At 46.7% G+C, this 14,195-nt stretch overlaps 1 protein-coding gene across 4 annotated transcripts in view; it reads right to left on the reverse strand.

Moving 5' to 3' along the window:
• Positions 1 to 14,195, reverse strand: part of EXOC2 (exocyst complex component 2) — a 1,213,422-nt gene that overhangs the window by 84,243 nt on the left and 1,114,984 nt on the right. For all 4 annotated transcript variants that reach the window (XM_069217791.1, XM_069217808.1, XM_069217816.1 and 1 more), the window contains one exon: positions 12,596 to 12,651. In XM_069217791.1, the coding sequence (XP_069073892.1) occupies positions 12,596 to 12,651 (56 nt within the window). The remainder of the gene's footprint in view (positions 1 to 12,595; positions 12,652 to 14,195) is intronic.

A 14,195-nucleotide genomic window follows, 5' to 3' on the forward strand; every position in this document is an offset into this window, starting at 1 on the left:
AGAGCATTACTATTAACTAGTAATTCATCTGTCAAGCCTCTGGGGAACCCCTGGACACTGCACACTATCTCATCTATATATAGTGTATATACAGAGCCGGCTCCTACAGACACTCCAAGCAAAGGTGAACTTGGAGTCCCAGATTTCCAGGGTTTCTAGTTGGTAGCATAGTTGCAAGGGGTGGCATACTGGCTAGCAAGAAATCATGTAACAGAAACAGGATACACCAATCCGCAGTTTAAAAACAGAGAACTGCATACAATCCTGTTTCCCACCAGTCATATCCCAAGAACCTTCTACTTTTGGTCAGCTGTGGGCTGCCTTAAATGAGTCATCCCTTACACAAAACCAAATCTTTCAGGCCCTGTTATAGTTGAGGGGCTTACCCATACAAGGTGGTGCGCTCAAAAACAAACATTGGTAGCCTCATAGGAGGCTGTTATTAGCACCATATGATTACTATACGAGGACAACTCACTACAGACCTTTCAAACCCTAGTACATAACTATGGACTACATATAAATCAGTACTTTTCTATGGAAAGACACAATATTCAGTACAGAAAGAAATAGAGCAATGGGACGAGATAGTCCAAATGCACAGACACAATTCACCGAATAATCTACCTTAACCAAGGGCACAAACAGATATGAGGTGAAGGATAACCCCACGTACAACAAGGGCAGGTCCATACTGTTACTGGGACTCATAACACTCACACCAGAAATCAGAATATTGGCTATACTTTATCAAGGTACTCCAAGAATGTGGTACTAAAACCCTGCAATAGGCAAACACAAGTTATACATGAGCAGATGACTGCAATAATTAAACCAACAAATAGAGAAGCACAACACCATGCAACTACAGTGCCAAGTCATCGAAAACACACCAGCATGGAGTGTGGTGCAAGTGGAGAGCAGTTTATGTTAGCAGGTTGTTTAATAACAAAAACGTCAAACAGCACATTATATGGATCGAAGAGCAAAATGTAGCGGCATCATGATATACTACACCACAAGTATGTAATTTCTAAAACCGCAGCAATAACTATATTATGTATAACCACAAGCTGTAAAAATGCACTGCATAAAGGCTCTTTTGTATTTACTGACAATAAAAATGTCTATTAAGTACAAGTTACTTACCTTTGATAACGAAATATCTGGTAGAGACATATTCTAGTTGAAGATTCCTTACCTTAGAATTTTCCCCCAGCCGTCAGACTGGATCCAGAGATTTTTTCTTCAAGCAATACCCTTGCGCCACAGTTGACTCCACGGGTGTTGTTGGTGTCGTAGTCGCAGTCATGATGTTGGGAGTAGTACATAGACTCTGCCTCAGCTCAGTGATGTCAGTTTCTTTTAATCACTTTCCACGCCAAAGCGCAGAGCCGCTAAAAACACTGAGATTGGTAGACCAGGGCTAAGAACCTGAAGGGGGAATACCTGTCCCTAGAAATCAGTCCACAAGCGGGGAGGATGGTGGGTTGGAAAGGAATCTGCAACTAGAATACGTCCCTACCAGATATTTGTTACCGAAGGTAAGCAACTTGTGCATCTAACAGAAACTCTAGTTGCAGATTCCTTACCTTAAAATAGATACCCAAGCAATGCCATCCTCGGAGGTGGGCTAAGAAGCAAGATCACACTAGAAAGTCCTGCAGGACCGAACAACCAAAGTAGCCGTACCGACCGACCTGACTGTCCAGGTAGTAATGTTTAGCAAACGTGTGCTGGGATGCCCACCTAGCTGCCTGGCAGATATCCAAGACAGGAACTTTGCGTGCTAACGCAGTTGAAGCAGCAGATGCTCTAGTGGAATGAGCACGTAAGTTCTCAGGGGGTTGCTTCTTGGCCAAAGCATAGCACATCTTGATGCAAAGAAGTACCCATCGAGAGATGGTAAGTTTTTGCACCACCTTCCCTTTCTTCGCACCCACATAGCCAACAAATAGTGGGTCATCCACCCAGAAATCCAAAAGTAGGCAAGGTGATGGACTGGCCTACATGAAAAGACGTAACAACCTTGGGAAGGAAGAAAGCCTTAGTGCGCAAAACCACTTTGTCAGGGTGCACAGACAAGAATGGAGGCTTTGAAGAAAGAGCTTGAAGCTAACTTACTCTGCGAGCAGAAGTGCTGGCAACAAGAAAGACAGTTTTGAAAGTGAGGAGCCGTAAAGCGCAATTGTGCATTGGCTCAAAGGGAGTACACACACTAAGTAAGTAAGGACAAGACTGATGTCCCACTAAGGCATGATAAATTGAGTGGGAGGAAATAAATGGTTGAGACCTTTAAGGAATCGATTGACAGTAGGAGATTTAAATAGAGAGGGCTGATTAGGAAACCTAAGAAAAGCCTAAATAGCTGATAAAAACCCTTTATGATGCCCAAAGCAGAGCCCTGCTGGGCTAAAGAACAAAAGAACCTCAGAAAGAGGAGCAGAGGGGGGAATCAACAGATTTATTGGTACACCATTCCACAGATATATGCCAACGACAGGCATATACAGTTTTGGTAGAGGGACGCCTGGCTGCCAAGACAATATCGCAGACTTCGGGTGGAAGGTCAAAAGCAGTCAATTGCCATTCTCTCTGTGCCCAGTCTGGAGTCACCAATATAACTTAGTCCATGTTGTTTCTGATCTTCTTGAGAACTCTGGTATGCGGCGGAAAGGAGGCCTGAGTTCCACTTGAGATGAAAAGCGTGCCACCTGGGAAACTCAAACGCGCAAAACAGCTGACATTGCGTGTTCTCTGTGGAGGTGAACAGATCTAACCAAGGCTCTCCCCACTGCTAAAAGAGACCTTGCACCACCTTTCACCTCGCATGGCATTCATGATCGATTGTGCATTGACAGCTGAGTTCATCTGCTCTGGCATTCAGAGAGTCCGCCAGATGTTTAACCACCAGGGTAATGCCCTGATGTTCCAGCCATGTCCAGAGGCGTAGTGCCTCCTGACAAAGGGTCCAAGACCCAACTCTGCCCTGTTTGTTGCAGTGCCACATGGCGGTAGTGTTATCTATGAACACTTGCACTACTTTCCTTTGAGAAAGGGAAGAAATGCTTTCAAAGCAAGCCTGATCGCCCAGAGCTCCAGAAGGTTGATATGGAGCCCAGACTCCGCCGGAGACCAGAGGCATCTGATCTCCGCCTCTCCCATGTGGCCACCCCAACCCCAAAGTGACGCATCTGTCACTTTGGATAGATCTGGCTGGGGAAGGGAGAGGGAACTGCCGTGGACCCAGTGCGGATTCGAAAACACCACAACAGTCCCCTCGGAGATCTCAATCATGTCAGAGAGATTTCCCTGATGCTGCGCCCATTGGAACTTCAAGTCCCACTGCAGAGCCCGCATATGCCAGCTGGCATGTGCCATTAGCAGGAGGGCATGTGCCATTAGCAGGAGGCCATGAGGCCCAGCAGCTCAGGGTCAGTCTCACTAAAACCCAAGATAGAGGCTGAAAGATCAGAATCATAGCCTGAATATCTTGGATTCGCTTTTCGGGAGGATAAGCCTGAAACTGCAGTGTCCAGAATAGCTCAGATGAAAGGGAGCGTCTTTGTGGGAGTCAGGTGTGACTTTGGCACGTTTATAGTGAACCCCAGCATGTGCAGGAGGCTCACCGTAGTCTGAAGGTGGAAGATGACTTTCTGGGGTAAGTCCGCCTTCAATAGCCAGTCGTTGAGGTAGGGGAAGACAGAAACCCCCAATCGGCGCAGATGAGCTGCAACCACTGCCATCACTTTCTGGAACACCAGAGGGGCACTGGTGAGGCCGAAGGGGAGCACGGTGGCACTGGTAAGGCCGAAGGGGAGCACGGTGAACTGAAAGTGCTAGTGACCTACGACAAATCGCAGGTAAAGTCTGTGGGCAGGCAGAATGGGAATGTGGAAATAAGTGTCCTGCAAGTCCAATGCTACCATCCAGTCTCCTGGATCTAAGGCAGACAGGACCTGAGCCAGGGAGAGCATTTTGAATTTCTCCTTCTTGAGAAAGTTAATTGAGGTCCCGAAGGTCTAGGATAAGACGCAAGCCCTTGTTCTTTTTCAACACCACAAAGTAGCGGGAATAACAACCACAACCTAATTCTGGCACAGGGACCTTCTCTATGGCTCCCTTGGCCAAGAGAGATGAGAGTTCCTGGCGGAGAAGTGCCAAATGATCCTCCGGAAAATGGCTGACTGATGGGAGGCATGGCTGGTGGGGCAGATTCGAAGGGAGGGAATAGCCCTTTCGAACTAACTGCAAAACCTACCTGTCTGTAGTGATGGATTCCCAGTGGGGCAGTTGATGGTGAATCCTGCCGCCAACTGGATCGGAGTCAGGGGACAGAGTAGGAGAGTTTGGAGGCTGCAGCGGAGGCAGGGGTGGACTGGGCAGACATCTGGTTCCCTGTCCCACGCCCACGTGGGATTCCGAGTCCCCAGCCACTTGGTGGCTGAACAGCATGGGTGGCACCGTGACTTGGTTGGGGACATGACAGGGAGCCCCTTCCCTGGCCACAAAATGGGCTAAAGGTGGACTGTTGGGGGCAAGTGGCAGTGGAAAGGCCAAGGGACCGAGCCGTAGCCAGGGAGCCCTTGAATCTCTCCAAGGCAGAGTCTGCCTTGTCTCCAGAGAGATGGGAGCCATCAAAGGGCATGTCCATAAGAGACTGTTGGACATCCCCTGAAAAAACAGACATACACAACCAGGCATGGCGCCTCAAGGCCACCGTCGTCGCAACCCATCTGCCTTGAGAGTCAGTCGTGTCCATCCCACATCGGATTGTGTACTTCGCGGCATCTCTTGCACTGGTGACAGCTTGGGAGACGACAGCACGGACCTCCTCCGGTATCTGCGGCAAAACTTGCGCAACCGTATACCACAGAGAGTGGATATTGCAGCCCAAAAGGCATGTGGTGTTCACGGACCACAGCGCAAGAGTGGAGAAAGAAAACATCTTCCCAAATTGTTTCAGCCTTTTTGATTCCCTATCTGGGTGTGTGGAAGGGAATGCGCCAGAGAAACAGGAAGCCTGGATGACAAGACTCTCAGGTGTGGGGTGTTGGGACAGGAATTTAGGGTTGTTCGGGCAGGCCGATGGCGGCGTGCGATAGTCCTGTTCACAGGAGCCCCTGTGTTGGGTTTGGACCAAGTACCCAAGAGGACATCAGTGAGGGCTTCATTAAACGGCAAAAGGGGTTCTGAAGTAGAAGCCCCTGGCTGAAGCACCTCCGTCAGGAGATTTGACCTGACCTTTACATTAGGAAGCACAAGGCCAAGGACCTCAGCCGCCCTACTGACCACCATAGAATAAGTTGCTCCCTCTGCCGTAGCCACGGTAGGAGAAGTCAGCATGCCAGCGTCTGGAGAAGTGTCCAGGCCACTGACCTCGCCCAACTCCTGTGACCAGTCCAAATTAGCGTCATCCTGGTATTCATAAGGGTCCAGGGACCCCTCCAATCATTCCCCGAATTCTGACCCATAAGAAAAAGTGTCAGTATCCGACCTGGGGTGAATAGGCCCCATCGGAGACAGAGCCGATGCCGGCTGATGCCGTTCCTACTCAGTCATCAGGGATGAGGATTGGGTCGACATTGGTGAGTGTCAGGGAAGGTCTCAATGGTACAACCGGCGCCAGTGCAGATCTGAGAGTGGATCCGGAGGGGACCTCAGGTGCATGGCCCGGCACTCTGAGCACAACTTCGAGTCGTGGTCATGTTCCACACACAACAAACAGACCCGATGCAGATCTGTCACCGACATCATGCGGTGACAGCCCTCGCATGGGTTGAAACCGGTCTTCGGGAAAAAACTCACCCAAAAACTCGACAAAATGGTTGAAATTGGTCAAAGAGAGATCAGTGTAGCTCTCTCCGTTTCAGCGCATGGTGCGAAAAGAAAAGATCTGACGTCACTGCGCTGAAGCGGCATCAATGTACTACTCCAGATTTCATCATGGCGACTAAGACGCCAGCCGAGTCAACCGATGCCACCTACTGATGCGCAAGGGTATTGCTCGCAGATAAAGTCTCTGGATCCAGTCTGACGCCTGGGGGAAAATTCTAAGGTAAGGATTCTGCAACTAGAAGTCTCTATCAGATAAGTGCTTGCAATGAGTAACAATGTCTTCACTGTTAGAAATCTTAGAGTACACATCAAGAATGACAGGACTAAACTGAGGTTCCGATGTGGCACAATAAAGAAGGCAGAAGGAAAGAAGTGCAAACGCCATTTTAAGAACTGAATCATAATGGATGATTTGAAAAAAAAGAGGGACAGATCAGGCAAACAAAGACAACATAGCTTGCAGACAGCAACCTGCTTCTTCTCACACTAGGTGATGAACTTGGACCACTACCCTCTGATGGTAGGTCAGAAACTCTCAGCTGGTTCAGCTCAATTGCATGAAGGCACAGATTGTGGAAGTTCAGGAGACTGTTGCTGGCACAGCAGATTCTCCAGAAGGGGAAGCTGAAGAGGCAGGAAGATGCTGAGGCTCAGCGGTTCTGAGTACAGAACCCTCATGGCCCAACCCAAGGCAACCAGAATCAGCTATGCATGGTCCTGCCTCACATTTTTCAAGACCCTTGGGAGAAGTAGCAGAGGCTGAAATGCAGAATGGAGGCCGAACTGCCAATAAAGAGGGAAGGCATACCTAATGATGCTCAAGAAGGAAACGCTAGAATGCAAAAGGTGGGGTACTAATTGTTTTCGGAAGTAGCAAAAAGGTCTATGTAGGCCATGGCCCATCAAGTACAGACATGCAGTACCATCATCCACTGCAGATGGCATTCATGATTTGCAAGACAAAGCCTAATTCTGATGTTGAGGGATTCTACCATGTTACTCAATGTCAGAGAGACTCTGGGAAGATTCAGGAGCTGTCACAGATTCATGGCACCCAGATAGAAAGGCGGAGACCACACGCCACCCTTCTTGCTCCCTTACCACAAGGTGCCAGTTTTTTCCATCAATATCTGTTTAGACCTGCTCATAATAGAAAAAATAAATGCCTTTAGAGTGTGGCATGCAGCTAGAAAATACTGATGTAATGTGGCTGCTCCAAAGGAGGCCAGATGCCTATGATCTCCACCTTATCCAGGTGACTGCCCATCTCTGAAGTGGACACATCCATCAACACTGATATCTCAGGAGGTGGAGAGAAGTATTACCTGCCAAACACCACTCTGGCATCCAACATATACTATTGAATGCTTTGCCGGAAAGCCGAATACTGCCTATTAGGCACCCACATTGTTGGGTTCACCGCTGGCGAGTGGTCCACTGAATGACCCACATGTGCCTACGAATTTGGGACAGGAGGGAAATGCGATATGCTCCAAGTAGTTTCAGACCCATCAAAGCTGGGACAGTAGCTCGTGGCTGAAATATTAAGATCATAGCCCAAATGCCCCAGACTCTCTGAAGTAGTTGCAACATCCTCATGGTGACCATTACTAGAACAGCCTCATTGAAGCAGAGCTTCTGAAAAAGTTGAAGATGAGACTTGGGCTCGCTGATGGAAAATCCCATTGTAGGGAGTAATAACAGTGATTTGTGAAGGTGGACCATGGACCATGAATAGCTGAGGCTAGCAGGCCTTCAACAGCCTTTCTTCAATGTATGAGAATACATGATCCTCGACCCGCGAAGTCAGGCCACCACCAGAGACATGACCTTCATAAAGACCTGAGGGGCTAATGTCAAGCTGAAGGGTAGGATTTGGATGTGATTCAACACCACAACTATGAAGAAGAGATACTTTTTGTTGGCTTGCAAGATCAGCACAGGCAAGTGCATGTCATGCTGGTTTAGCCTCACCATGTAGACATTCCAATCCAAGTGCAGCATAACCTGAGTGAGTATCATCAGGAAGGCGGGAAACAAAATAAGCCTTTTTGCAGCTGCACGGAGAAGGAGGATTATTTGAAGAAGTCTTCCCAAACAGGTTTTGACGGCTGGGTCTTTTGGTAGGCAAGGCCACTCAAATATCCTACAATTTTCAATAATGTTAGTGGAACTGGCAGGTGGGGAATGCAATCCCAAGGAACAGTTGTAGCTTTGCTATTTTGAAACCTTTACAGGACAACATCTGTCACTTTATCAAACAATTGAGGCCCATCTAAAGGCATGTTCAGAAGTGAGGACTGTACGTCTGATGACAACACTGCTCTCCATAACCCAGACAACACAATAGAAGGTATGCAGGCCAAATTTCAAATTATACTTTGCCATCTTGTATTGTCTGCATGAAGGAAATAGGGAAGTCCTCAGGCAAAGCAGTCAAAATCTCAGTCGCTATGTCCCAGAGCATTTGAATTTTAGAGATCCAAGAGGCAAAATGAAATTAAGATTCATAAAAGCCAGCCTGATTAAATCTGTTTTGCCACTGCTGTTTAGAGAATCAAAGAAATCTGACACTATATCTAAAAGGCTTAGGACAGACTTTGCTCCTCTAAGGCCTGAACTAAAAGGCTTTCTTGCGTAGGATACTGTGTACAGAAAGTTGGATCATATTGGGTAGGCCATTTATTAAGCGGATGACTCACTTGTGAGGTTGAGCTTCCAGTTGGCCTTTGTGTACTTCGGGAGGAGTGTATGTCACGGGACTTGGAGTCATGTTTGATGCTGTGGTAGCAACAACAGACATCATGCTAGTCCATGACAAGCCTCTGCTTGCCAGAAGTGCACTGCATTGTTTAAACTCTGCAGGTTTAGAGGAGTGACACATCGGCATACTGTTCAAAAGTATTTGTCAGAGAATCTCCAAAGAGTTGAAAAATTCAAAGGATGTGAGCTCAGCATCTACCTCAATTCCACAGAAAAAGGGGAACTGATGTCAGCATGCAGAAGTGGTGTCTATGTCTAGCTCTCTCTTGTCATATCAGTGAGGTGGGACAGTAATGTGATGGAGGTGGATGGTGACACCTATGAGCATGCAGGAGCAATTGCATGGGTTTTAGCCCAGTGTGACACCTGGGGACATTCCAAAGTTGAAGAATGTGCAGTTGGAAGAATCTATTGTAGGAATCTGGCGCTGTATATACTATATCAAAGTAAGGTGTAGTGTGCACAGAGTCCAGTGGATCCCCAGATATTTTACAGAGGCTAAAAAAGATAACTAATGCTCTCTTTTGTGGTAGTGTGCTTGAGCAGCTAGGCTTATCCTAAGGTAGTGCTAAGCATTTGTTTTACACACACAGTCAAGAAATAAGGCACACACTCAATGACTAACTCCAGGACAATGTTTTTATGTATCAAAGATATACTTTATTACTTTATTTCTATCACCAAAAGGATCTTTGTTGCAGGTAAATACACTTTCAAGTATCAAATGCACTTTGTTTAGAATTCACAGATAAAACAGTTTACAGGTAATTAATACTTTTCAGTTTCAAATGTGGACACTGCAATTTCTCATTGAAAGCAATGCAGTTCTAGGGGAGAAAAAGTAACAATACAATTTGCAGGTAAGTAATTGTCTTACGATCCCAGTCTCTGGGGGTTAAGATGTCCACAGGGCAAAGTTTAGGTAGACACCAATAGTGCACAACTAGCAACACAGGATCGGCAGGGTGCTTAGGTCAAAGTTGGTGTTGGGCACCCAATGGAATCCTATGGAGGCAGGGGGCACTCAGAAAGAAACTTCCAGGTAAGTATCTGTGACTTCAGGGCAGTGAACCGGGGGGTTTATATCAGCAAGAGGGGCCAGGTCAGCACCAAACACACAGAAGCACAGCGGTGGCCGGGTGCAGGGTACAAACACAGCATTTGGTCCCCAATGCTTTTCAATGAGGGAATCCCAGGGGTCACAGTTGCTGCAGGCGTTGTCCAGGGAGCCGACTGAAGAAAACGAGATGCTGAACAGTTAAGTAGAGAATCAACTGGATGGTGCTGGACTGTCAGTTGGGTTCCCTAAGGCCAGAGGGGGTGCAGGGGTACCTTTAGGCATCGGCAAATCTTCACCAGATCTGGTTGCGGTCAGGGCGGTCCCTCTGGATTTAGGCTGCAGGCGGCGTGTTGGTCCAAAGGGGTAAGCCCAGGGTGGACTTCAGGCCAGAATTGCCTGGGGACCTTCTCTGGTACGGTGAGCCACCTGGCCACTGGCTGTGGGCACTGGGTGCAGAGTGGGCAGGACTCCTGGATCGGGGGAGGTTTCTTAGTGGGCAGGACCGCTGTCCTCGGGAAATATTGGTCCTCGAGTAGGCAGGCAGTTCTCTGGGGGTTTGTAGTGATCGCTGGTCCTGCAGGACGAGTTGTATTCTTGACAGGAGTCTTGAAGCTGCAGAAAGGATGGTAGGTCTTCTCTGCTGGTGCAGCTCTTCAGTCCTTTTCAGGTTTCCAGGAATCTGAAGAGGAAGGTTCAGGGGTGCCCCTATATACTAGATTTAGGGTTGTTAGAGGGGCCTGAAGGCAGTAGCCAATGGCTCCTGTCCCTGAGGGTGGCTACACCCTTCCTGTGCCCACCCCTTTGGGGTGAGGGGACACATTCCTAACCCTATTGGCATCCTCTGAAACAAGATGGGGGATTCTGCCAGGAGAGGTTCACCTCAGCTCTGGGCACCCTGAGTGTGGCCCCAGCTGGGGCCAAAAGTGGGGCATGGTTCAGGGGGCAGATATCTCCACTAGCTGGAGTGCCCTGGGCCAGTGTAACAGGAGGCAGGAGCCTTTGAGGCTCATCGCCAAGTGTTGTAATTCCTGCAGGGGGTGGATTGAAGCACACCCACCCAGAGCAGGCTTTTTCTGACCCCAGAGAGCACAATGGTTCTCACCCCATGGGGTCCGAAATTTGGCTGAGACTTTCAGCCTTACACGTTGGGTGAAATACAGGAGGCATCACTAAGATGCCCTCTGTGTGCATTTTTTAATACACCCAACATTGGCATCAGTGTGGGTTTATTGAGCTGAGAAGTTTAATACCAAACATCCCAGTCTTCAGTGAAGCCATAATGGAGCTGTGGAGTTCGTAATGACAAACTCCCAGCCCATGTACTCAATATGGCCACCCTGCACTTACAATGTCCAAGAATGGACTTAGACCCTGTAGGGGCATATTGCTCATGCAGTTAAGCCCTCTTGCCCTCACCTGTGGTATAATGCACACTGCCTTAGGGCTGTAAGGCCTGCTAGAGGGGTGATTTACCTATGCCACATGCAGTGGTTTGTGTGTATGGCACCCAGAGAGGGATAGGGATATTTTAGCAACACAAAATGACAATGGACAGAGTGCTGAAGCTTTTCAAACACTCACCCCCAATCATAGATCTGGGTTTACTCACCATGCCACCCCAGATTGGACCCAGCCATATTTCAAATTAGTCTTGACCCTGTTGCCCATGGGAACAGTCCAGCCCCAACTGCCAGGACGCACTACGTGGGAAGGGTATGCCCAGACGTGGGTCCCATGCGCACTGTGCCACTGAATTCAAGCTAACCTGGCTGATGAAGGGTAATTAAACCCAGATTTGTGACTGGGAGGTGAGTGTTTAAAAAGTTTCAGCACTCCATCCATCATCCTTTTGTGTTTACCCAGAGAGGGCTGCCATGTCCCCCTTTACCTTTTTCTTCCCACCAGCACACACGAGCTGCAATGGCAGTGTGCATGTGTTTGGGGAGAGGTCCCTTACGGTGGCATAATACATGCTGCAGACCTTTGGGACTCCGCCTTGAACACAGGGCCATTGGTACCCCAGGTACCTTTTACCAGAGACTTAGCTGTGTGCCAATTGCGGAAGCAATCGTACAGTTTAGGCAAAGAACACTGCTGGTTAGCAGGATCCCAGCGCACACACTGTCAAGTTAGCATCATATCAGGCAAAATGTGGGGGGTAAGCATAACAAAAGAGGCAGTTTACTACATCTATCACAAGTTAAATACCATGTACGTTTTTTGTGAAGTACAAATATCAGATTTCCTTGAAATATTAATCGTTTCTAAAGTACTTAAGGAGTGGTCACAGGACCAAGAGTCTAATCTAAACTCTAGCGAGCATGTTGTGATCAAGATTTGCATTTTACACAAAAGGTCAACCAGCTCAGGGAAATAGGAGATGGATGGCTTGCACTGACTGTTAAGCAACTTATCTCAGTGATCAGACTACCCCCAATCAACAACACTTGCATTCTCAGAAGCCTCAGGTTCTACCAGGATGCTAGTAAGCTGAGCTCACAAAAGAGATACACAGTCTCATACGCTCTATCTGGGCGAAAAATGGGAATCACAAGTTCTTGTTCAAGCGGTCCTAATCAACTGGATCGTCTCGGAAAGTATGAACAAGGATTTTGGAAAGTTCATTGTAAATCGGGAACTGAAAAGGGTTACATGGATCAACTGAATGCAGCAAACACATAAAAAAGGATGTCCTCAATAATCAGTCATCCTCGAGAATATGGGCACTCAGAGACTGGGTGAAGGCCTAGAGATGAATCAGTCATCTATCTAAAAGCAACAATCGATCTTTTGCTGCTACAAAAAAGTAGCAACCACACTAGCAGTTTGGTGAACATACACAAAGCTACATAACACTAAATCGCTGTGTCCTTGCAAACTATTAAAAACACCAAGTGTTTACCTGTAGCTGTAACTAATTTGAAATGACCTCACCTCTGCATGGACAGCAATGATGTTTACCAATGCTTCCTTTAGATAATTTCGAACACCTGATAAGAGAAATATGGAAACAAGATAAGTAGGTAGACACTTTGTGAAACCCTTTTAACAGTCCGTTTATGCATCTTGTAACAGTCAAACACTAACATTAAATAATGGAAATTACAAGAATTAAATATTTCAAATTTTCAAAAACAAATACCAAACGGTGAATTTTCTATACAGCAAAAGTTATAGTTAACAGTTTCTGTGTAAGTATTCTTTTACTTCAAAGTTAAACAACTCTGACCTCCGTACAGCAGCTTATTTTTGGACAAGTTACATGATATATTCAGAACGTCATTAACAGTGACAAGGGAGTTTATGTAATATTTACAATGCTTTGTTTCTCTAAATAGATCCTCATTACAAGATATACAAATGTAGGTGCTGGTATACCGTGCAGCCCGACATAAAACGTCTGGCCACATTTGGGTGCCGGGATACGCAGCATCCGGAACCCAAATCGGTCTAATACAAATTAATTCTAGGTAAAGGGGAATAACCATGTGAAGCCTGTTTCTCCGGGTAAAATTCATCATGGAATTCCCAGTTCCATGGACATTAACGCTCCCATTTACCACCTGCTCAGAGCAACTGGTAAGTGGTAGAGTGGAGGCATATTCTTGACGGGAGGTGGGAGTGGGACTGATGTGAGAAGGCAGAAAAGTCTTTGGGTTGGCAGGAGGAGCGATCTGTGCTATCCCAGCAGCAGAAGTGGGTCAGGCCACACTCAAGTCTGAGCTTCATGTGATTTGACCCACTTGATTTTCTGACCAGTAAAATCCAGCCCAGTGTTCCTGCACCCTGGAAACGACGGTGTAGAAAAAGTGGGTCAGTTAAAATCAGGTATACCGCTCTCTTGAGCTTGAAAATAGGGCCATAGCATGAAGACCGTATTTTCAAGTGTTTTATGAAATACAGGGAGTGCAGAATTATTAGGCAAGTTGTATTTTTGAGGATTAATTTTATTATTGAACAACAACCATGTTCTCAATGAACCCAAAAAACTCATTAATATCAAAGCTGAATATTTTTGGAAGTAGTTTTTAGTTTGTTTTTAGTTTTAGCTATGTTAGGGGGATATCTGTGTGTGCAGGTGACTATTACTGTGCATAATTATTAGGCAACTTAACAAAAAAAAATATATACCCATTTCAATTATTTATTATTACCAGTGAAACCAATATAACATCTCAACATTCACAAATATACATTTCTGACATTCAAAAACAAAACAAAAACAAATCGGTGACCAATATAGCCACCTTTCTTGGCAAGGACACTCAAAAGCCTGCCATCCATGGATTCTGTCAGTGTTTTGATCTGTTCACCATCAACATTGCATGCAGCAGCAACCACAGCCTCCCAGACACTGTTCAGAGAGGTGTACTGTTTTCCCTCCTTGTAAATCTCACATTTGATGATGGACCACAGGTTCTCAATGGGGTTCAGATCAGGTGAACAAGGAGGCCATGTCATTAGATTTCCTTCTTTTATACCCTTTCTTGCCAGCCACGCTGTGGAGTACTTGGACGTGTGTGATGGAGCATTG

This window comes from Pleurodeles waltl, chromosome 2_1 (assembly GCF_031143425.1).
Source record: "Pleurodeles waltl isolate 20211129_DDA chromosome 2_1, aPleWal1.hap1.20221129, whole genome shotgun sequence".
Lineage (NCBI taxonomy): Eukaryota > Metazoa > Chordata > Amphibia > Caudata > Salamandridae > Pleurodeles > Pleurodeles waltl.